The following is a 26,101-nucleotide window of genomic DNA, read 5'->3' as shown; positions in this document are numbered from 1 at the left end:
CACACACACACACACACAGCCCACATTAGAAACAAATGATTTAGAGTAAAAAGAACAACTTTACAGTAGAAAGAAAGAAGAAAGAAAGAAAGAAAGAAAGAAAGAAAGAAAGAAGGAAAGAAAGGAAGAAAGAAAGAAAGAGAAAGAAAGAAAAGGAAAGAGAGAAAGAAAGAAAAAGAAAGAGAAAGAAAGAAAGGTTTAGAATAAATATTTTAGAATAAATTTAGATTTAAAAATTGTACTTAAATTAAATCTACAAAAGAATATACATAAGCAGGTAAAAGAAGCTAGACAGGATAAACTTAGGTCAACAAGATTTTTTTTAACTATCTCAGAAAGGCTTTCATGAAAGTAGAAAAGCCTCTCATGATACTTCAAACTAGCTGAGTATCAGAATCATGTGTAGAGCATTTTTAGTAAACTAGACTCTTGGTTCAGCCTCAGATTGGCTGAATTGAGCAGAGTGGGGCCTATGTGATCCTGAGGCTGTCGGGCTTGGAAACCACCTACCTCAGGACAGTGCTGATCACATATTTAGTGCATCCAAATGGATAATTGAAAGAAAGATTACTAAAGAGTTACGGTTAGTCAAAGAATATGACTTACTCTAAAAAAAAATTTAAACAAGAGTTTTTACTCTTTCACTGGTTTATCAATAAACATATATTGAGTGACAACTAAGAACAAGGCACTGCTTTACAAAGGTGGCAACTGACTGAATGTGAGAAAAGAGAGATAAGATAATAATAATAATAATATCAGCTATTGGAATTAAGACTTTTAAAATTAAATTAAAAAATAATAATAGCTGCTAATATTAGTGTTTCAATGTGCTAGTCACTGTTTTAAACACACAAATATTACCATTTTTATGTATTATCTCATTTTTAGTGTTCACAAATATTCTCTCACGATGACCCAATATTATCCCCATTGCACAAATGACAAAATTGAAAAACAGGGGTTAACTAACTTTCAAAGACCACAGAGCTGGTTAACCAGTATAGCTTAGACTTGAATCCAGGCAATCTGACCCTAGCACCCATGTTCTTAAACAGTATAATATATTAGCTGGGCCAGAGAATAAAAAAGTTGCTCTGAAGATGCACCATGAACTCTGAGTGAAAAGGAGTGAAAACTTGATACCAACATTTCTATATTCTAAGCCTGCGTCAAAATCACAATTGAAAACGATTTAATTTCTTGACATAAATGACATGTTCATACAAAATTCACACCACAGAAAAAACACTCAGTACGGATTCTTATATATAATTGCTAAAGCATTTGGAAGATTCTCTGAAACAGAATGGGCAATATTTATCTTGAAATTAATTCCTAATGAAAATTCTTAGCCTCATAGTATGTTTCAGATGAAACTATTTTTGATACTTAACACTAAGTTTTTTATCAAATTTGACAAAAATGAGTTTTGTTTCTCTAAAAATTCACATTCAACATACAAAGTGAAAATGTTGTTATTGAAGGTATTCAAACAAATGCAATTAAGGTAAGTCCCAAATGTTTTTGAACAAAACCATTAACCATTATTAAATTAACCTAACAAGACTGTGTACTGCATACAGACTTGTAATTTCTGATATCTGTTTTTCAAATCTGATGCAATGTGTTATAATTACACTTTGTATTTTATATTAAAATTTCATGTAAGACAAACATAGATTTTAGAGATTCTACACAGGTGTGATTTTTTTTGTTGTTGTTCTAAGTAGCTTTATGCCCAACTTGGGGCTTGAACTCAAAACCTGAAGATCAGAAGCCCTGTGCATTACCAGCTGAGCCAGCCAGGTGCCCCTACACAGATATGATTTTTAAATTAATGTTAAAATCTATTTTGAATGTACAAAGGACCATTTGTACAAGAAGACATTTAATTAACAGGTATATGGAATTTTTTCATCTCAAGAGCAATATAGTAAGTGCTAATAAAAATAATGAAATACAGGGGCTCCTGGGTGGCTCAGTCGGTTGAGCATCCAACTTTAGCTCAGGTCATGATCTCACGGTCTGTGAGTTCAAGCCCCACGTCGGGCTCTGTGCTGACAGCTCAGAGCCTGGAGCCTGCTTTGGATTCTGTGTCTCCTTCTCTCTCTGACTCTCCCCTGTTCATGCTCTGTCTCTGTCTCAAAAATAAACATTAAAAAATATTTTTAAAAATAATGAAATGCATAAATATTAAACTAAACTATCAAATATTAATATATTTTTAAATGGGGTACCTGGATGGCTTATGCATCCAACTTTGGCTCTGGTCATGACTATATATATATATATATATATATATATATATATATATATATATATACTGAAATAGTTAGTAATATATATATACACACACACTGAAATAGTTATATCAATACAACCCTTCCAAAAGACTTATTAAGAGCTTCATATATTTATAAACTTAGGCAATAATTTTCATTTGGGGTATTATGCTAAGCAAATAATTGTGAAGAAGTTTATTGCAGGAAAAGAAAAAAATGTAATTGTATTACAATAGGAGAAAGCGTGTTTAGTGCAGTATATTAGTCAGGGTTCACTAGAGAAAAAGAATAAATAAGATATAGATAAATAGACAGCAAGAGATGTATGAGGAGGATTAATTCACACCATTATGAAGGTTGAGGAATCCTATGATCTATCATCTGCAAGCTAGAGGCCCAGAGAAGTTGGTGGTGGTTCTGGCCCAAACCAGAGAGTTTGAGGACCAGAGAAGTCAATGGTGCAAGTCCCAATCTGAGTTGTAAGGTCAGAGAATCAGGAGCAATGATGTTCCAGGGAAAGAGAAGATGAATGTACCAGCTCAAGTAAGACAGTAAATTTGCCCTTCTTCTGCTTTTTGTTCTGTTCAGGCCTTCAGTGGATTACATGATGCCCACTTACACTGGTGAGGGCAATCTTTTTTGTTCAGTCTACCCATTCAAAGATACTCTCTTTTGGAAACACCCTCACAGACACAACCAGAAATAATGTTTTACCAGCTATCTGTACATCTCTTCACCTGGTCACGTTGACACATAAAATTAACCATCATATACAACATGGCATAAGTATAATTGGCCCCCTTAGCATTGCTCAAAAGTATCATTAACTATTATTAGATTAATATGTTACAGAAGGTATGTATATGTGGTAAAAATGAGGACAAATGGGAATCTTACTGCTGATGAAAGTGTAAACTGATGTAACAGTTTGTAATGTAAACAGTTTGTAATGTTTGTAACAGTTTGTAATGTAAAAATGGACAATAACCCATAAAAATGTGCATACTCATTTTATAATTTTGCTTCTAGATATACATCCTGCAGAAATCTTCATATATGTACAGAAGGAATAATATACAAAATGTCTGTAGGAGCATTGTTTCTAACAACAAAAATGGGAAACAAACTGTCAACAAGTAATTAGATAAATAGACTGTGGTATATTCACATAATGAAATATTGTATAACAGTTAAAAATAAATGTATAACATTTTTATACATCAGCATGAATACCTTTCATAAATGTTGCAAGTGCATAATGATATACATTATATCATTTGTACCATTTATATAAAGCATGAAAAAATGCAAAACATATGTGTATATATATGTCTTAAATGATTCCTATACATATTTTTATATGATTATACTCTCTTGTTCTCTCTCTGTATATAATAAAGTATGTGTGTGTTATAATATAAAACACACCTAGAAATTCAGGATAATGATTACTTTTGAAAAGGAGGCAAAGGGAGGGGAAATGCTGAATTTATGCTTTATTTCCTAAAAATAAAAATATGAAGAAAAGACTTGATAGATTTGGGTTGCACAAATGTTTATATCAATCTTTTATGTCTTGAATATTCCCTTGTTTATTTAAAACAAAGGGAAATAAGAAAGACACTTCCATTCCATACAGAAAACTGGGAAACACAAAGCTGGGGAGGAATACAGTGTGATTATTGAACAGTGGTGAGAATTACTTGACTTCAGAAAAGATTCCAGTATGACAGAATGAAAAAGAAAAAAACTGAACTGATAAGACAGCCTTGATAGAAGACTTAGGAAATCAGGCAGAAGAATAGTGGAAAGACAGTGTTTATATTAAGAATATAATTTTCTCTTATATTTAAAATTCTGAAACTATGTACCTAATTCCAGGCAAACTATGTAGCTGCACCTTTCTTCTGGAATTAGAGGTGATTTGTTCCCTAGCTCAACATAATGGTAATCACAGAAACAATTCAAAATAAAGAAAACAGAGAAAAAAGACTGAAGAGAAAAAACCCAGCAGACTAACATGTGTAAGTAGAGTCCAAAAAAAAGGAGAAAGAGTTGAGAACAGAAAGCAGTATTTTAAGAAATAAAGGCCAAAAATTTGACAAATATTATAACCTGACAGATTCAAGAAGTTCAACAAATCTCAAGCAGATAAATCCTCTTCCATCCCAATAAAAACACAAAAGGCACATCATGATCAAATTGAAAAAAAATGATAAAAAATCTTAAAAGCTGCAGACAAAGAACTCATTACATCAAGAGAAACTCAGGTAAGGATGATACCCAACATCACACCAGAAACTCATATAACCAGAAGACAACAAATAGCACTTTAAAGTTTGGGGAAGGGCGCCTGGGTGACTCAGTCCCCTAAGTATCCCACTTGGTCCGTGAGTTCAAGCCCTGCACCCAGCTTGCTGTCAGCACACAACCCACTTCATATCCTCTCTCTCCCTTTCTCTCTGCCTGCCCCGTCTCACTCAAAAATAAATAAAAACATTTAAAAAGAAAAAAAATAATAAATTTTTGGGGTGAAATCTATTGATCTAGAATTTCATATTCAATGAAAATACCTTTGTGTAATGAAGGTGAAATTAAGATTTTCTCAGACCAAAAAAAATTTTTTTTTAACAAAAAGAGGTGTTTAAGGAAGTTCTTCAGGCAAAAGGAAAACAATACAAGTGGTCACTTGGATTTGTTAAGGAATAGAGTGTAAAACCCGTAAGTATATGAGAAATAAAATACACTTTTCCTCTTTTAAAATCTCTTTAAAAGGTAATTGCTTCAATAAAAATTAATAAGATTTTCTGAGTTTAACTATGTATGAGTAAAATATATGACAATAGTAGCACAAAGAACAGGAGAGATAAATGGGAATATATTGGTATAAGTTTCTTAGATTATAATAAAGTAATAAATATTATTCAAAGATAGACTAGGAAAAGTTAAATACATACACTCTAAGTCTTAGAGCAACATATGCTCATACACACAAAACAAAACAAAGATATATAACTAATAAGCCCATTGTAAAAATAAAACAAAAATCATTAAAAGAATACTTATTTAATTCAAAAGATGTCAGTAAAAAAAAAAAAAAAACAAAAACAAAAAACAAAACAAAAGGAAAAGAGAAAACAAGAAAAGAAAGAGACCAAACAGGGGGCACCTGGGTGGCTCAGTCAGTTAAGCAGCTGACTTCGGCTCAGGTCATGATCTCGTGGTCCGTGAGTTCGAGCCCCACGTCGGGCTCTGTGCTGACAGCTCAGAGCCTGGAGCCTGTTTCAGATTCTGTGTCTCCCTCTCTCTGACCCTCCCCCGTTCATGCTCTGTCTCTGTCTCAAAAATAAATAAACGTTAAAAAAAAATTTTTTCTTTAAAAAAGAGACCAAACAGAACACAAATGACAAGATAGTATAATTAAACTCAAGCATATCAATATTATATTAAATGTAAATGGTCTAAGCAAGCCAATTAAAAGTAAGAAATTGTCAGATTGGAGGAAAAAGCAAGACATAGATATATTCTTTTTACAAGAAACACACTTTAAATATAAAGATACAATAGGTTAAAAGTAAAAGGATCAAAAGCACTACCTTCTGATAACACAAGTGAAAAATTGCAGTAGTTATATTACTATGAAACAAAGTAAACTTCTGAACAAAGAATATTAACAATTAATAATAATTTTTAAAAGTTAATTCATCAAGAAAATATAACAATTCTAAATGTTAATGACTCTACTAGCAAAGCTTCAAAGTATAGGAAAAAACACTGAAACAACTGGGAGAAACATATAAGTTCACAATTATAACAAGGATAATAGAAGACTTGAACAATACTATCCAGCAGCTTGAGCAAACTGACATTTATGGAATACTCCAACCAACAAAGTAGAACATATATGGAACATTCATTTATACTATATTCTGAGCCATAAAACAAATATCAGAATTTTTCAAAAAATTAAAATTACACAAAGTATGCTCTCTGACTACAATGCAAACTAGAAATCAATAACAGAAAGATATATGGAAATGCCCAAATAATTGGAAATTTTTTAACACAGTTCTAAATAACAGATGAGGATATCACAAAGAAATATGTTAAATCTTTTGAACTGAATAGAAATGAAAACAGCACATTGAAACTTGGTAGACACAACTAAAGCAGTGCTTTGAGGGAAATTTATAGCAGTAAAATGTTTGTAGTAGAAAAGAAGAAAGGTCTGAAAACAATAATCTAAGCTTCTACCTTATAAACTAGAAAAAAAGTAATTAGGCTTTACATAAGCAGAAGAAAGGAATCAATAAAGAAAAAAGATCAATGAAATAAACAGCATACTAAAAAATAGAAAATCAATTAAATCAAAAGTCATTTCTAGGAAAATATCAATAAAATTAATAAATTTCTAGCTATATCAATCAGGTAAGAAAAATGAGATAATAGAATTACAAACACAAGAAATTAAAAGGCAAATTCTACAGACTTTACATGGATGATAATAGAATATTTTGAACACCTTTATGTCAAAAATTCAACAATTTAGATTAAATGGATAAATTCCTTCAAAGACTACTAAACTATTAAAGGTCATTAAAAGGAATTCATTACCTAAATAGCTGTATTTCTAAGAAGGAAATTTAATTCCTAATTAAAAATCTTCCCAACAAAGAAAATTCCAGATCCAGATAGCTTTACTAATGAATTTTACCAAACACTTACGAATTAATACAAGTATTAAACAAACTTGGAAAAGAAAAAAAGAAAAAAATACCTCCCAACTCATTTTATGAGACCAGCATTACCCTAATACCAACACTAAACAAAGACAACAGAAGAAAAAGAAACTACAGGCCAATGTCCCTGATGCTCATAGACACAAAAATCACTAACAGCATTTTAATAAATCAGTTCAAATAATGTATATAAAGAGGATAATACTTCACAATCAAGTAGGGTTTATCCCAGGAAAGCAATTTAGTTTAACACTTGAAAATGAATCAATGTAATTCACTATATTAACAGCCAAGCTACATATATGAAAATGTTAATAACTGCAGAAAAACAACAGTAGTTGACAAAGTATTTGACATACAATATAATCTAAATAAGCAGAGATGTCTAGTGATATTTATCAAATTATCTATCCTTTCTTTATGATCTGTAAGGCCATCTCTCATATATTAAATATGACATGGTTTTGTTTCTGTACATTTTATTTACTCCCATTGATTTGTTTGCCTATCTCTGCATTAAAACCACACTACTGTATGATTTTGACTTTCTAATAATTCCTCATTACTGAAAGAACAGTTCTTTAAAATTGTGGTAGCAATTATTTGTTCTTGGCTTTCCCAAATTTACCAAATTCCGTGGACAATCTTGTTGGATTCTGAGTGGAGCTGCATTGAATTTATAGATTAATATAAAGAAGAACTGATATCCTTATAACATGTAGACTTCTTACTTAGAACTTAACATATCTCTGCTTATTCATTCCATATTTTATGTCTGAAAATGTTTTATAGGCTTTTTTCATAAAAGTTTTATATATCTTTTGTTGGGTTTATTCCTAGGTAATTTATACCATTTTGTTGATTCCAGAACTGGAAGTGGAATGTCTCTGATAGGTGTTATCTTGCAATCAACAACAAAAAACTTTATAGTGACTAGCTATGCTCACCAACACATTTTATCAATTTATATGGTCATCATTGTTTCTTGAATTTGTTTGCTTCCTTCTGAGTTCACTTTTTTTCCTTACTGAAGTTTAACCTATCTTGAATCTCCTTTGGGTACTCCTCCCTCCCTATCCAGAAGTCCTTAAACCGTATCCATCTAGCTCACTGACTTCAGTGAAGTACCAAGTCCTAAAAACTTGTTTGGTGTGCCTACTATCTGATGCTAGTATGGATAGTATACATCTGATCAGAGAATCAGTAAGTGGCTGGCTCAGTTCTAAGAAATAAAACCATATCTTTGTGCTCCCCATTCACTCAATAGGCCCAGAGGTCTCTATAAATCTATCAGCCCTGTCAGTAGGTCTGCAAATTTTTCAGCGGCTTTCCTGAGCTACACAAGATTGGTGTTGGAAGGACTGCAAACCCCTGTCCCTGCCTTCACACAGTATCCTTCAGTTAGGCACCACAGATTACTTCCAACCAGGAGCCCAGCAGACCTGTGGCTTTAGTTCTGCTCACAGCTTGGGTATCTATTCTAACTCTGGTTCACAGTAATATTCAAAATACCTAAAAACTGAGTACATCCCAGGTACAAACATTCACAACACATGTCAGCTTGTAAAAGAAGGAGGAGGAAGAGGAAGAGAGGAAAGAAAGAGGAAAAATGAGTATGATGTCTGAAACTTACTTAGAAAATGCATCAAGGGGCGCCTGGGTGGCTCAGTCGGTTAAGCATCCGACTTTGGCTCAGGTCATGATGTCGCGGTCCGTGATTTCGAGCCCCGCATCAGGCTCTGTGCTGACAGCTCAGAGCCTGGAGCCTGTTTCTGATTCTGTGTCTCCCTCTCTCTCTGACCCTCCCCCGTTCATGCTGTCTCTCCCTGTCTCAAAAATAAATAAACGTTAAAAAAAAATTTTTTTTTAAAAAGAAAAAAAAAAGAAAATGCATCAAAAAATGGTTTGATGGATGGATAGAGAGATGGATAGATAGGTACCATTTGGTAGAGTAAATATAGTAAAATGTTAATTCTAGATTCTAGGTGGTAGGTACATGCATTTTCACTGTAAAATTCTTTCAATATACCTGTATGTTTGAAAGTCTTAATAATAGAATATAGAAGAAACGTTTTACTTACAAAAGCCATGTTAAAGATGTACAGGATGACATACAGTCCTTATACAGTATGTCAAGGGGTTGTGAAATCAATTTAGTGGGTCCACACCAGGATTTCAACAATGTCTCACATGTAGTAAGGTTAAATCCTATTTTGAAAAACTCTTGTTTTATTTTATTTTATTTTATTTTATTATTTTATTTTATTTTATTTTTAAGTTTTTATTCATTTGAGAGACAGAGAAAGAGAGAGAGAGAGGCAGAGAGAGGAAGAAAAAGAAAGAATCCCAAGCAGGCTCCAGCACACCAGTGCACAGTCCGACACAGGACTCAACTCATGAACCATGAGATCATGACCTGAGCCAAAGTAAGATGCTTAGCCGACTGAGCCACCCAGGTGCCCCCAAAATTCTTGTTTTATATACATATGTGGAGAGGTGTATCTATAATACTAAATTGTAATGTAAAGTATTTTTTGGCTGTGAATTATGATATAAAATGTATTTTTTTACTATGGATTACAATCAAAGAAGTTCAAAAGCCACCAGTGCAGAAGTGGCCAAAAGCTCAAAGTTCACATCTTCTCATTTCAAGGGACTGGAAGAAAAAGAAATGAGAAGGAGGTGGTGTGAGATGGAGGAGGGGCGTGTGGAGAGAGAGCTGAGCTTTGGTCTACTATTGCCCAGCTTAGAGAGGAGCAGGTATGTTAGATAAGTTGAGGACAAGGCTAAGGGCAAAAGGTTTCCATCTGGATTCTCATTTGATATTCCAGGAGATGACTGTGTTGAAGCTGTTCCCTTTCACCAATCTTCGGCAATAGTGAGGGGGATGGAGGCACAGAGTAAATGCAGTGGTAGAAAGAGGGTCATAGTCTAGCTTTCTTGAGTCATTTTCAGTTGGGGTATGGATTAAGACCTACAAATTTTCACACGGCCACTGGTTAAGTAAAGGTATCAAAGTCCTGAGCCAGAAATGCCACAATATTCAAGGGCCAAAATGCCCACTTTGACTGTACTGCAGAGGCTGTAAGGGAGACCTAGCTAGGCCATGAAAACATGTAGAATGTGGCAGAAACTCAGTAAGAGCCTAACTAATGCTAAAGCTTTCAGCGAGCACTCCTACCCAAGAAGAGAGCAGTTCAGGAGTTACATCAGCTGAGCAAACCTCAGCAAAAAAGACCAGTAATTCCTCAGCAGTTGAAGACCACATAGCTCAAAGGACTATTTTGCTTCCCTGGCACCATGAGGACTCCAAAACATTTTGCTCACTACTATCTAAAAAGAATTTAGAAACCTCTGCACCCCTCAGTTAGAAACTATGTACCGTCACTTAGAAACCAACATTGTAAGTTGACATTTAAAATGTTTTATTGCTAGTGTAAAAACAATTGCAAAGGATGTCTTTTCCAGCTGTTTACAAATATTGCCATTACTAAATAAAAATGTTAAATTTTTCTTTTAAATCTATCCAGTGAGATTAAATATCAGTACAATTTTATATCAACCATCATCCATTTTTTAAAATCCATGGAAAAGCTTTGTGGGGGCCTGGATGCCTCAGTCAGCTGAGCATCCAACTCTTGATTTTGGCTCAGGTCATGATCCCAGGTAGGACTGAGCCCCACATCAGGTTCCATGCTGGATCCTGCTTAAGATTCTCTCTCTCTCTCCCTCTGCCCCTCTCCCCTGCTCACGCTTTCTCTCTCTCCCTCCCTCCCTCCCTCTCTCTCTCTCTAAAATAAAATAAAATAAAATAAATATATGGAAAAGCTCTTAATCATAAAGTTTACCTGTTCCTTTTTCTCCTCAACTTCATATTTCTATCCCATTTCTTCCTTAACAGAAACACATAAACAACAAAGGAAAGGTTCAGAGCCCTACAAGAAGTTTATGGCACCAATATTTCAAAATGTCCCTTTGTTTGATGTGCTAGAGGTTTTTCTACTCCAGGGTGAAGCACCATAGTAGATTCAGGATGAGGGAGAAGTATGCTCTGCCTAAGGATAATAAAAGATGGGAAAGGAGAAGAGGCATATACCACATTTTCAGGGAGAATAATTATAGTAAAAAGTACACATGGAGGGATGCCTAGGTGGCTCAGTTGATTAAGTGTCTGATCTTGATTTCAGCTCAAGTCATGATCTCAAGGTCATGGGATCAAGCCCAGTGTCGGGTTCTGCACTGATTAAGATTTTCTCTCTGCCCCTCTCCCCAGCTCGTGCCCTCTCTCTCTCTCTCTCTTTTTCAAAAAAAAAAAAAAGTACACATATAAGTTAAGAATTAGTCATCTATTCCTTAAAACTACTCTTCTTGCTCTTTGGGTATCTGCAGAGGAACAACTTCAGTTGACTTAACCTCCCCATCTCCCTAAAAACCTAGATGCCTTCCTGGAGGAAACACAGAAGGGCAGAAATAATGGGCATCTGAGCCTCGTTATCCACAAGGCTGCTACCTAAAAGAATGGTTAAAATTTTTTGCCTCAGTCAAATTTAGTTTTTACTTTTCTCTAGTACCATGAGTGACACCTTCTGTGAAAAGTCAAATCAAATTTACACAAATTCTCAAAAAATACTTCTTTGCATATCTTGTACAGTGTATGAGTTTGCTTACTTGAAACATGTATCTCCTTCCTAGAGTAAACTCTAACATATGTTTTGCAAACTCAGTGACTTTCATTCCCTGTCCATAGTCTTCAACCACTCTAGGATCTTAGATGCTCCAATTCTGAGGATGAAGAAGGCCATTAGTCTCAGTCTTACATTCAAAATAGTCCACAATTAGCCATTTTCCTTACCTCCAAATAAAATTATACATACAATCAAAGAGATATAGTGACAGAATCATTTGAAAGAGACAGTACAAAACTTTTGTCCCTTCACCAGATCATGCTCCCTATATGGGTTATGAATTAATATTTTTAGGGGTGCCTGGGTGGCTCAGTCTGTTAAGTGTCCAACTTTGGCTCAGGTCATGATCTCACAGTTCGTGGGTTCAGGCCCCACATTGGGCTCTGTGCTGACAGCTTGGAGCCTGGAGCTTGCTTCAGATTCTGTGTTTCCCTCTCTCTCTGCCCCTCCCCCGATCATACTCTTTCTCTCTCTCTCTCTCTCAATAAGTACACATTAAATTTTCTTTAACTTTATATAGTTTATCATCATAAAAAATAGAACAATTATATTGTGGGGGGGAGGAGTGTTGACAGAGTTAATCTTAAGTGTCATCATGTAAAATATACCCAATGGTTTTTATATCCTCTTTTGACATTTCTTCATTATTATACTCTGAACCTCAAAAAAAAAAAAAAAAAAAAAGGGCCACTCTCAACCTATGGGAGATCTTATCTACACCCACTGCTCTTATTTCCTCAACATCACTTCTTTCTTTTTTTGTATCAAGTACAACTTGTTTGAAAATAAATCTTACACACTCCTAACTTCATACCATTGCCTATATTAATCTCTTTTTCAAGCCCTCCCCATATTTCAGTTAATGAAGCATACCTTGCCTACTAACTGCAAACATGGAGCTCCAGTCCCATTATAGCTCTGACTTGCTGTCTCAACTCATTTTGCACAAGTATTTCAATTGCCTATGTATAATATTAATAATCAAGGTATTACTTATATGTGGAATTAAAAAACAAACAAACAAAAAAAGGTCAAACTCATAGAAACAGACAGTGTAAGAGTGGTTCCCAGGGACTGAAAGTGTGGAAAATAGGAAGATAGGAAGAGGTTGGTAAGAGGGTACAAACTTTCAGCTATAAGATGAATAATATCTAAGATATGACATGGTAACTATAGTTGATAACACTGCATTATATATCACTGAAATTTTGCTAAAAGAGTAGAACTTAAATATTCTCCTCAAAAAATATATATAAATATATGAGGTGATGTATGTGTTAATTAACTAGATGGTAGGAATCCTTTCACACTGTAAACATATATTAAATCACTATGATGTACACTTTAAATATCTCACAATTTTGTCAATTATACCTGAATAAAGCTGAAAAAAATAATAAAGATGATGATAGCTTACCATGTCTCAGGTGCTGTGATAAGAGTTTTATATACATTAACTACTTAATCTTCATAACAACCCAATGAGGTCATTATTATTATCATTGTTACTCTTATCATTATCTATAAACTGAGAGGTCTGGATTCGATGGCCTCTAAAGCTCACTTCAACCTTAAAATGCTTTCATTCTATTTTTAATCTTTTTTATAAATTCCCATACAACATAGAATCTGTACCACATATTTTTAGTACTTAAGTACACACTAATAAGCATATCCTAAAAGTTTCATGTGCCTACGCTTTACCTCCAAAACAAGAATGTAAGCTTCCCAAGGGCAAGGTATTGGACAGTTCTGCTGTATAATCAACCCTGGTTAATGAGCACATAAGGACTATTCAACATTTCATCATTTGAGTTTGTCTTCTTTGGCGGTCTAATTTTTTTTTTTTTTTTTTCATGGAGTAGGGAGATCTTTTCTCACCAAACAAGATTAGGTTAATTCAGTGACTGCCCCAATCATAGTCCCTAAGGACACCACACCACATAGTTTATTTACAGGGATTTTGACACACATTGAAAGTCCTACATGTGTCCATCTGGTGGTTAGATGGCAAATAGGTTGTGGCCTATGTCAGGGTTTGTTTTTCTTTTTTTTTTTTTTTTTTCTTAACATAATTTATTTTGTTTTGTGAAGACCAGAGTACGTATCTACCCAACCCTGATTTAAACCCTGACCATATTAAAAGAGCCTTTTTTATTTTATTAGTCATTGAATGTAAAATTCAATGCCAGAAGTATAATTAGGGTATCTAGACTGAATTTCTTCTGCTAGAACAGCACTGTCCAATAGAATTTTCAGTGATGATGTGGCTATTGGCATTTGAAATGTGGATAGTGAGACTGAGGAACTAAATCATTTTATTTTATTTTTTAATTATAACTAATTTAAATTTTAAAACCTCATGAGATTTTAATAGTGTATCAGGCAGTGCAACTCTAGAAGATATAACTCACCTGTGGCTTGCCAAGGCTAAAGACTAGGATCTTTTCAGTACTTTTATTTACGTTGTTATTCTCTTTTCTGAAACTTTGAATATTTACTTCCCAGTGACATAATAAGTGTTGACGAATGGTTTCTTGATGTATCCTTATCCATGTATATGATTTGCTTTATTTAGGAACTTTAAATATCTTAAAAATTTAGTAACAGTATCCTGATTATTTTTAGGAAATTATGTAAACTTGATTTTCTGATATAATTAATTTGAAAAACTTTGAAGACAGTGATAAATTAATGCTATACTCCTTCGCATCTTTGTTACATACATAAAATATGGGCAAATAATGAGTTATATTATTTAAAAATCAGTAATTTATTGCTTTAATTAACATGTATTCAAGCTCATGCTATTAACAACAACAGGTGAGAGGAAACCCATGATATGTCTCTTAATAAAATAAAGCAAGGCAACGATTTCCAAAACGTTTACTCTGCGTCTTCTTCATCAATCAATAGTTAATAATCAAAGATTTTTAACTAACAATCAGTGACAACACTGATCAATTTGAATAGAAAATAGAAAATGCTAGTCAATCCTCAAGAGAGTTGGTTTTCCTCCCCCTAGGAATATGCCTTCAATACTGCTTTAGTTCTTCAGGGGGAAAAAAAAAATCATATTCTTGTCCATTCACACAAACCTCTCGGTGAGCATTATTGTTTTGGGAGGAGGGGGCAGCAGGCAGGGGGCCCAGGATGTTGACGGAACAGATAGGATGTCAGGTGAAGATAGAATGCTGTGCCCTCTCTAACCAGCTGAAGACTCGGCATGATTGTTTTCTTACAAATAATACCTGTGGGTGTTGAAACTGTTCAGGGAATCTATCAAACACACTCTTTCACTTTGCTGCTGTAACTCTATAAAATTTATTCTCATTTCAAAAGAGTCATAGGCAATAATACCTGTAGGTGGTTGAGTAATTTAAAGAAAATTTGTCAGGTCTACTTTCACTTACTTTACCAGAACAATTCTATACTTATTTGGAGGTTTTAAAATGCAACATTTTCTATTCAGTATGATTAAAAAATTTCAAAATAAGAGCCCCTTATCTAAAGAGTTGTCTTAAACTAAATATAAGTAAAGAAAATATAATATTAGGATGTTTTAGAATAAAACTTTGATCCAAAAAGGAAAATAAATTAATGTTGTTTTTCCATTTTTTATAATTATATAAATAATTCACACACAAATGTACAAGAACAGAAAATACCTGACCGGTGTGACATTAGGAAAAAATATATTACTTTTAATGCCAAATTATCATTCTCAGGAAGTCATTCTCAGGAAAATCTGAAGGCTTAGGTCTATAAACTTATAAAAACTATCTACACAAATTGAAAAATATACAGATGGAAGAATAAAGGTAATAACCTTTCCAGATTAATTAACTTTCCTTGGTAAGTCATCAATATCCATATTAAGTTTACTTTATATTAAGTATCATAAAACACTTAAAGGTAGACTTTTAAAATTTTTCTATTAATGCAACTGACATTTTTAGTCATAAGTTCAGAGGGAGAAAAGTTCAATAATGCTTAGTTTAAAAATGTATTTTCTGTATTAATTCATTTAAAAAACATTAAAAAGTTAATTAAACATTTAATTAATCAAAAAAGTGATAACTAACACTTTTTAAAGTGTTTATTTAAAAGTGAAGATATATTTTCAATATCCAGATGGAACTTACTCTTCATTAAAATGTTTACAATCACATAAGCAGGAAAGTTTATCGTCCTATACAAAATTACTTTAAAATATCATTTTTAAATAAGAGCTCTTACTTGGTTCTTAACTTTTGAGGGAGTGTTTAATATTAATAAAAATAATATTTTGAATTGAAAGGTACCCAACTGAGATGCTAATAAAGCTCTCTGTTTCTATGTAACTGAATTATCAGGAAAAAAAAAAAAAAGGAAAAATCTTTAAGTCTAATTTTTTTCCAAAGTGAGTTATTCAATAACTAGTTTTCATGGTAAAAAGTTCAAATTTGAGCCAAAGATACATATTTGATACTTTGTAGTATAATTCTAAGAGAATTAGAGAAAAATACAGATTAGAAAATTTTTCTCCTGACCTAAACAGCTTTATGACAAATCAAATGAAATGTTCCATGAAGATAAATGATGGAAAATAAACAATATTTCAATATTGTTTCCTGTTTTATCTATCCCATCATGGTTTTTGTCCCTCTCTGTAATAATTACCTATGCACAAACTCTAGATGGCAATATTGCACTTACTGTACTTTCAAGAAAATTGTCACAGTCAGTCCCCACATATCCTCTTTATCAACATTTTATGTGCCACGGATCTATAGCCTCTTATTATAAGTGTAATGAAGCAGAAGTTATTGAAGCATTTTATTGATTGCTCAGATCACAAGTTTACTGCCATACTGAATTGGCACCTTACTCACTGAAGCAAACTGCTGACACCTTTTTTAAAAAGTGACAACTACATCTATTTCATGACCAGAAATCCATTTTCATCTCTATCAAGACAAGAATGCAATTTTCACTTCATTTAACTGATGTTAGGCCTGCTCAAAGCATGACACTTAGAAAAAGACACAAGTTTAAGGTTCTTAAAATACTTCAAGTAACTAGAATGCAGCTTGGTTTCAGGAGAAAAAAATCAACAATCATTCAAATCTACAAACAACCTAATATTCTATAAAATTACCTAGCAGAACCTTAGAAGTAGTTTTCAACTACTTGAAACTACTGCAACACAATTTTAATGTTTTTAATAGTAAGTTGTATTTATATATTATTGATTTTGCTCCAAGCTTTTGAAAGACATCAAGAAGTTCAAAACTGAACTATTTTGGGTGTTGCCCCACTAAGGCTAAATCAAGGAAACAGCCCAATTTCTAGTGTATATTATAGATGGGGATCCTGTTTAGAGCAAATGACTATAGTTAACAACACTATATTATATGCTAAAAGTTGTTAAGAGAGTAGATCTTGAATGTTCTCACCACAAAAAAGAAATGGTAATTATGTGAGATGACAAAGGTGTTAACTACCCCTACGATGGTAATCATTTCATTATATGTAAGTGTATCCAAACATCATGTTGTACACCTTAAACTTATACAAAGTTTTATGTCCATTGCATCTCAATTAAGCTGGGAAAAAAGTAGCTGGCATACCAATAATAAAGTATACATAAAGAATGAAATAGAAATAGTTACTCCTTCAGTCATGTTAAGACCAATAAATGACTTTGAGTGACCTAAGATACAAGATATAAAAAGACAAACTTTCAACACCTCTTTTATGGGGAATTAAAATATTAACATTTCTTGGAAAATACTTTTTGCAATCAACAAATTCTGTCAGTACTAAATGTAATTCAAGTATATTTTGAACTCAATCTATTCTGAGTAGAATTATATTATTATTTCTTTGCTACCTAAGTATCAAACTGATTAAGAGCGTGGGTACAGTGGGCCAACATTAACTTAGGAAAGTTTTTAAACAAAATCTAGAGCTTTGGTAGAGGTTAGTTTAATGTAATAATAAAACACATTTCAGTGTTAAACTGCAAAACTAATATATGCTACAGTTGGATGGTCATTTCCTCATCTAATTACATGCCTGCAAAATAAAGTTATAGTACAAATCCAGTTTAGAAAGTGAAACCCAATCTCTGAAATAGAAATTCAGTGTCTGAGATTCTTATACCCAAGACATCAAATATAGAACATTTAGAAATAGCATGTAACAGCATTCAAAAAGTACTTTGTTTAATTAATAATTAAAAGGACCACATACACAAAAAGCTTAAATCACTTAGGCAGAAAATTATAGTTTTCAATAAACTTCATTAAACAATGGTCTATTACAAACAGCCCAAGTACATATTTCCAAATGAAAATTATAGAAATAAAACATTTCCTTTAGCTTCAGACATAAATAGAAATTGTCAGGTTTTTTTTTAAGTTTAGAAAATGCTTGAAGAGTTTAAGAAATATTTGGGTGTATTTTCTTTATTTATTGTTTTTAAGTAATCAACAAACTAAAATTTAATTTCAAAGTTGATCATTTCTTTCCAAAATATGGAAAAGGAGAAGTAAAATTCAAAAAAACCCTTCAATTTTTTTCATATCTTAAATTCCACAAAGGCTATGATTCTCTTCATAATTAAGATGGTGATTGCTAAGATATCATAGTTAGATACTCATTTCCTTTGTTTCTGTCTGAATTTTAAAAATGACTATGCAATCTATAACAACTGTTAAGCTATACGGTGAACCACTTTAAATGATTAAAGCTGGATACTTATGAACTCTTTTTGAAACTATTTTAAGAGTGCAATGCATTCATTATTTAAAAGTATCTGAGAATTTTGTTGGTTGGGGAAAAATTCAAAGAAGTATCAAAATTAAGACGACATTTCCAGTAATGAATGTTTCCCAAAGATCATGTTTGTACTTAAAATCAGTCATTCCAAATCATTATTTATATAGCTTCCTGGCACAGCTCCATGGACTTTCATGCATCTCTACAGTGTTTCTGAACAGACTGACATATATTTTGTTTACTGACAGCAACTAAAAGCTCTACGTAGGATCATAAATAAAGAAGATCATGTTTAAAAATCACTAATATCATTTTAAAAGGTAGTGCAGGCTTGTGTTTTGGCCTCTGTTTAGCTGTGTTAGGCCTATGAATGACAGCTTCCCTGCTTGAAGCACAGCCTTCCTCATTCACTGACAGGACTGTGGCCTTTTCACACGTTCCTTCCACAGCAGTGTTTGTCCCCAAACACTGGAACTCGACACAATGGCATTCCTCCTTCAACACCCCCACCAACAGCACCACTACTTAACAAGAATGCTAATGAGATGAACGGGCCCTGTCGCTGAAAGTGTTAACTGCATTTCATAGGAATGCATTTATGCTACTTCAAAGATTACCAATTAAATAGATTCTGCTTAGCTCTGAGCAATTTCTAAGATGTTTCCACTTTTAAGGAAATGAATGTGATAAATGTAAGACAAAGTGACTTTATGCTGTCCTATATATAATATCTCATTTTATATACATGAATCAGTATATACTTAAGACCACACTAATGTAGTGGGCTTAATTCAGTTGCATGTTATAATAGCCAAGTTAAAGTTAAAAACTGAAAAATGAATATGTTTATAAACATAAAACCAGTAGTTCTGACTTTCCTTTTAAAGCTTTATGATCACAGTTTATTTGAAAGATATTTCCTTTGGGAATCCCAAAGCATCCAATTTAAAGTTTGTAATCTTTTGATAGAATCTCAGTAAAACAATATTACTGTTTTTACATATGATCTCAGAAGTGAAATGAATAGAAATGATATTGAGAGTTCATATAATTATGCAAGTTTAGGTTTGTTAAAAACAAATAAGAATCATCATCCATTTCCATTTTACCTAATTATTCCTCAACACAATCTTATATAAAAGTAAATAGAAAAGGCTATTCCTAAGGTCAAATGAAGTAAATGCAGTTCAAATAAAGTTCATCAATGCTAAGAAGGATATCTGCTAAGAAGTCCTACTCACAAATAAAGCAACTGCCAGGCTTAACACTTAGACACTGATGACCTGATAATGGTACCACTACAGTGACTTTTCTAAACACTGCAAATAATTTTAAATTAAGTCATATTATTACAATACAAAAGAAAAGAGGCTCAAGAATACATACAATTGGGCATATCTAAAATAAATAAAAATTTGCATGGAAATGCATAATATTAATTTTCTATTTCCTTTTCTTCACTTTTATATCTTAAAATAAAACCTAGACAAGTATCACATTAAAACTGTTGAATGCAAAGCTTTAAGCTATTACAACTTAGCAAAGGTAAAAGGTTTAGTTAGGAAGGGCAAAGAGCCTAGGTTCTTGAAATATGTCCAAATTTGGCATAATGTTGATGATATAGACAACCTCAGAGATGCTAAACATGTTAATTATTGTTCATATTTTGTTCAAAATGTATTTTTCATCAATTTTGAGTCATAAAGAAATCTTTAATATCAAAGCAGCAAGTAATTCTTAAAACATTTTCTTTTTTCACAATACACAGAACTCCTTTCACTCTAGTACAACTGTATATACTTATTTCAATTTTAGATGTTTAGGATAATGGAAAAAAAAAACAAGTTGTTAACTATTTTCTGAGCAGTTTCTTATCTCTAACATCCTCACTTTTAATAAAACTTAGAAAATGATTTACGTTTTTTTAAGATTTGATTTAAACAGTGCTTTTCTTGCACTAGAGTATGGTCTCATTTTTTTTTAACATCGAATAATTTTAAACTAATAGGTGGAATCAAATCACTTAATACCAAATAAATGATTACAATTAAACTGGTCATAATCCATTTTATAATATAATTGTATCTTAAAGGTTAAATAATATTTCAGTTTAAATAATTTAATCAAAAATACAACAAAACATAATTCTACCAGTTTTTATATATGATACTGGTTTGATAAAGAATATTTTTTAAAAGTTTGGATTTTTATTTTTCATATTTATTATCATAAACAGCCTTAACTATGATAATTATTAATCCCATTTCTTGATCCACTGAAATTAACTAACTAAGCAAACAATCACATTTTGAGAATAAAATTTCTCATGGGAAGAGATTTCTTGCTAGTTCTGGATACCTTAGTTCAAGAGTTTCTTCTAGCCAATACAAGTTGAACTTTTCCAAACCAGACAGCAGGAGGTGCTGTGTGAACACTGAGACCGAATGGCATTCTTACCTCCCATCCCCCAGCACACACACAATAATAGCAGAATGCTTTCAAAATACTCATTTTTCAGTGGCCTGTGGCCTGAGATAATGAGCCCAGTTCTAAAATGGAACCTTATAGTTAGAAATGGAAAACCTAGACTTTATTTAACATGGTAAAATGTATGCTTAACTTCTTAAGACCAAGTACAAAGAGGATTCTAAAAATGTGGTAACTCCATTTTTATTTTATAAATGGCCATCGTCATTCTGCTTTGCAATGTGAATTCTACTTTAGGATAAATCAAAGTCCCTATAAGTAGTTATAAAAAAAAATCAGTCTTTACACACACACACACACACACACACACACACACACACACACAGAGTTATAGGATGGGATACTTAGAAATTAAAGGACAAAACCAATTTTAAACTGATTCAGATATATTAGTTCTATTTCTTTACTTTATAAACATACAGGTTAAATAAGCATAAATGAAGTGAGTTAGTCCTGACAAGAAATTAATTCACAATTTCATTTCGCAGAATGTGATTGGTTTACATTTTAGCCCAACTTCTACAAGAGCAATTCTGATTTCATACTGAAAAAAACAAAAAGAAAAGAAAAGAAAAAAGAAAGCTGAACATTAAAACCTTCAACTGCTTTAGGAGCTATTCATTTTCTTGCTTAAAGTAACTGTCTATAGAAATTCCACATAAGGAGTTGCCTTCGCTTTGCACAGTATGCAGCAAGAAAAGATGAGACATATGACATCCCATACCAAAAGACAGATACAATTAGCCCCATTATTGTTGGCTTTGAGATTACAGAAGAAGCATTTTGGCTCCCTAACGGGCACTGAGTTCACAAAATACATGTCACAGTTTTTTTTTTTTTAATGACACAATGCCAATCATTGCTTCTATACAACCAAGTACATTTTAAAACACAGAATAAAGCAAGTTTTAAAGAGGGGTGACTCACCTGTTTATAATATTTTTTTGCAGACTTTAGTCGTTGGTACAAGGCCAAAAGAACTCCTTGGATGTACATCTTAGCTCCTGAGGGGCTGAAACCTTCTCCCTTAGAGACCCAAACTGGTCCCCGCAAAGGTGTGATGGAATTTTGCAGGCATTTTTCAAGCAGAGGTACTATGCAAGAAAATAAGGGAAAATAAATTCTTTTGACCCAACTGAAATGCATTGCCTGGAACATAGCCCCAGTACCAGAACTAACTCTTAACATCTATTATTTATATCTGACCTGGGTTAAGTCTTACAGAGGCAATTCCTGCATTACTAGTGGCCACCATGAAGGATGTATTTATATTGAGACACCCCCCCATGCAAGACTCATAAGCTTTGTGAGCACACCTGAATAGTCCTGAAGTGTGCCTAACTAGCTGCACAGAGTGTCATGGTGTGCACTGATTGCCTTATCTTCTCATTTATCACAGATGAGTTGGAACCAACCTTGCTGAAATCTACTTGCATTGTCCTGATAAAATTGTAAGATCCATGTTGTTTCTGTATATAGCTTCCCATAGAGGAGTCTATATACCTAAAACATCACATCTGGAAATTATTCATAAAATATAATCCACACCTTCATAAGCCATGCTATTCAAGTCTTTTCACTGCCATTGATTAAATAACCCATAAAAACAGGGTGGCAAGGCTGTTTAAAAATAAAGGGGAGCATCTTAAGCAAGCATTTTATCATACCTTTTTGTTTTTAAGTTTCTGGCATATAAGCTAGTCAAAGATTTAGAATGCTATTCCAGTAAGCATTTTGTAAACAGAGAGAAGATATTTACTTGTTGGCCTGTATTGCAACATCTATACTGGACTTGACAGACATGTTTATACACTTTTTCACACGATTAGCTTATAAAGTCTTTCTAGTGTAAAATAGTCAAATAACATGGCAGCTAGCTAACATTTTTCAAGATTTAATTTCCCTCTGAAATGCCAGAAATAAAGAAATAAAAAAAAAATCTTACACGCATTTGGGAACCCAGAAAAATGAAAGGATATCATTTTTTAACTTGGTCTTAAGTATACACATGTGACATAGTATAAACATACAAAATAACTATATGGCTTGGCTACCTTATTCTGATACATATTTCTACTAGAAAAGAAATTAAATAGATCACCAGCAAAGAAAATAGCTCCTAGCTCCGTGCCATTGGTTATGTTATATGTGGCATATTTTATGCAGAGAGGCCTAGCGTAGCAATCTGGAAATTGAATTACAATTAGGTTCAGCTGAGCTGCTGAGCCGCTGAGTTATGCAAATGGCCTTTGCTACTGGTATTCTGCTGAATTTTGCTCTTAGTAAAAAAGTTATGCATTTTATGGCACTAAGTTCTGCAAGTCTCAACCATAGCACAATTTAAATTCTTTCTAATGTATTCAACACTAAGGAGAAGGTTGGAAATAGAACTTAAGCTTTTCTAAAACTACTATAAAGTTAAAAGAAAATTATGACCCAGGGACTATTTAGACATCTTTAGATGTGTGCATGAAATTCACTCACCCAGCCTCAGAAATTAATTCCTAAAATTCACATATCAAAACCATGTTTATCCCCCTGAAGCAACTGTTTTTCTCTGTAAGTGTTGTTGTACCAAATACCTCAAACTTTTACAAAATATAAGATCATATAAACTATGAAGTAAAGAAAAATAAAAAATAAACGTATATCAGAATTGCAACCCTTCAATCTTTAAGAAAAATTCACAATATAAATCAATCTTGATTATAATTTTTCCTAAAGAAAACTAGCTTAAGAATGATCAGTGCTTTCAGTTAACTGCATTCATACATTATTATGTATTGAGTTTTAACTTGTAAACTTTTAATTTGGTACACTTATTGAACATACCACAGTTTTTGAATATGGAAAGGCATTACATAAATAGCTATTAAGTTGAAATAATTTAAAGTAAACTGAGAAGTAGGTAATAAACTTGAATGATCTACATCCTGGATTTAATCTTGAATTTAAACCTGAGAACATGTTATCAGATTCTCTAGTCCTACAGTTTTATTCATCCATGCTTGCCACAAAATAACTTTCAAATTCTTTAAGTCAGCCCAAGGGATTCCAAAGTATAATTTCATAGATCTTCTAATACAAACTCTACTTTTTGCAGGTTTGTGCCCTCTTAAATAAAAATTTAAGAAAAAAAAAGTAAAGTTTAGGAAAAAAAATTATACCAAAATCCAAGCAGTGTCAGAATTGATATAGGATAGAAAATAGCTCCCATGCTCCACATGATTTATGTAATTAGGAATACTATGGAAACCAGAAATAGCAAAGCAAAGAAAGCAGTATTCACAAGCAGGTTTTATAAGAGACTTCAGAATCTGCTCTGAACTTGTTGAATAATCTGTTCAGTATTCCAGAATCTCCCTGCTGGAGGCAGGGTTCTCATTATAACCACAAGAGTGCTAATAAAGGTTAGCCTCTGAACTAGGGATTAGAAGGCTCTTTTCTTTTTGGAAGCTGCAAACTAGTAACTTTGATGATCTTCTTGAAAAGGAAGACAAAGCACACTCCAAGAACAAACAATGTTTCCACTAACTAGGAAGGTACAGAAAACATAAGAAAATGATACGCCCTAAATACTGAGAAAGGAAGTATAAATATAAGCCTAATCTATTTAAAAAATTAAATTTATTAATCAGTTAGAATACTTCCCATATAAAAGGAGACTTGACCTAAAATGATAGTTTTGAAATATAATAGAAAATTTGATTAAAAATAAGTCAGTTGGCTTTTCACCCCCAACCATAGATTTTTTTTTTAACGTGTGAATTATTTTTTAAGGATTTTGGTGGATATTCTTAATATTCTATACCAAAGACAACTCATAAGTGTTCTTAACCAATGGTTTTCTTTTATGTAGAGTTCTTTTTTACTCAGTTTCTGAAGCAAAGTGCATTCTATTAAAGAAGACTATTGCATAAAGATGTGGTGCAAAAAACAAAGGCAATTATTTAGAGAGGACAATAGACACTTTTCAACCTTGGAAAGAGCATAAACCTAGATGTTGCTATGAGCTAACAAGGCCCATGAGAGATACTCAATGAAAAAATAAGTCTTTCCCAGTGAATGAACTCCAAGGTATTATTTTGTGCACAAACCACGAGTTTCTCCTTCAAACTACTACTCATAAATATTGCCTCAGAAAGGTTAGCTGGCTGCTATCTTCCTATATTCCTTTAATATTTCTGTGTAGAGCTACACACAGCATTTTGTCTTAGGTTTGAGGCCTTAATTACAGGTGTTCTATCTATTTGCTCCTATTTACATAGTTGCAACAAGAGTTTTGCTTTCCTGTATCTCAGTATTTTCATTAAATAGGGCCTCAACACTTTTATTAGATAAGTGGTTTGGAAATTAATCATTCATTAAATTTGTCAATAAGCATAGATCAGTCAAATGTGATCATTCCATTGGGATCATTACCACCACTGCAGAGGTGCAGTTATGAGGCTGATAGCTTTTTATCCATTTTGTTTATTCTCAAGTTATGACTGCAGGGAAAACAGATGAATCCAACAGTCTCATTGTGTTTGGAGTTAAGACTGAGGATGCTAAGTAAATAGACCATGTGACCAAAAGAAGTAACTTCATTGGGTAGAGTTAATATTGAGCATCATGGGTAAATCGATCATATGATTAAACATAGTAGCTATTTTAATTTCATATCCAACAATTGATACTTTTCTTACTCATGCCATTCCATTTCCCTTGCATTTCTTCCTCCTTTTTTCCACTTGTTAATATATTCTTGTCCTTCAAGGTTCATATCAAATGTTACCTTCTTTGGCAAAATATCCCACGTTATTTAGGCAGAATTAACTGCTCCCTCCTCTATGTTTCCCAGAGCATTGTTTATAATTTTATTTTCCACTGATTGATTTGAATTAATCCTTATCTTCTCCACTCCCACTCCCATCCTCCAGTATATCATAAATGCTTTAGGGTTCTGAGGCCATAGAATTTTTTAGTTTGGTAAAAGCAGTGCTTAATAAATGTCTACCAGATGAATAAATAGTACATTGGATATACTGTGGACAGTCTTTTAGGAACTATACACAATCACCTAAAATCTGTAACTTTCTATGACCAAATGAAAATTTGATCAAAATTTAGTAAGTATTAATATCCCAGAATTTTGAAA

General features: G+C 32.8%; 1 protein-coding gene across 2 annotated transcripts in view; it reads right to left on the bottom strand.

Annotated features, from left to right (window-relative positions):
* The window catches only part of DCDC1 (doublecortin domain containing 1), a 484,878-nt gene that overhangs the window by 359,429 nt on the left and 99,348 nt on the right, over window positions 1-26,101 (bottom strand). For both annotated transcript variants that reach the window (XM_060606272.3, XM_060606273.3), the window contains one exon: window positions 21,889-22,055. In XM_060606272.3, the coding sequence (XP_060462255.3) occupies window positions 21,889-22,055 (167 nt within the window). The remainder of the gene's footprint in view (window positions 1-21,888; window positions 22,056-26,101) is intronic.

This window comes from Panthera onca, chromosome D1 (assembly GCF_046562875.1).
Source record: "Panthera onca isolate mPanOnc1 chromosome D1, mPanOnc1 haplotype 2, whole genome shotgun sequence".
NCBI lineage: Eukaryota > Metazoa > Chordata > Mammalia > Carnivora > Felidae > Panthera > Panthera onca.
The sequence above is the reverse complement of the archived record's forward strand: the minus strand, read 5'-3'. Positions and strand labels throughout refer to the sequence as shown.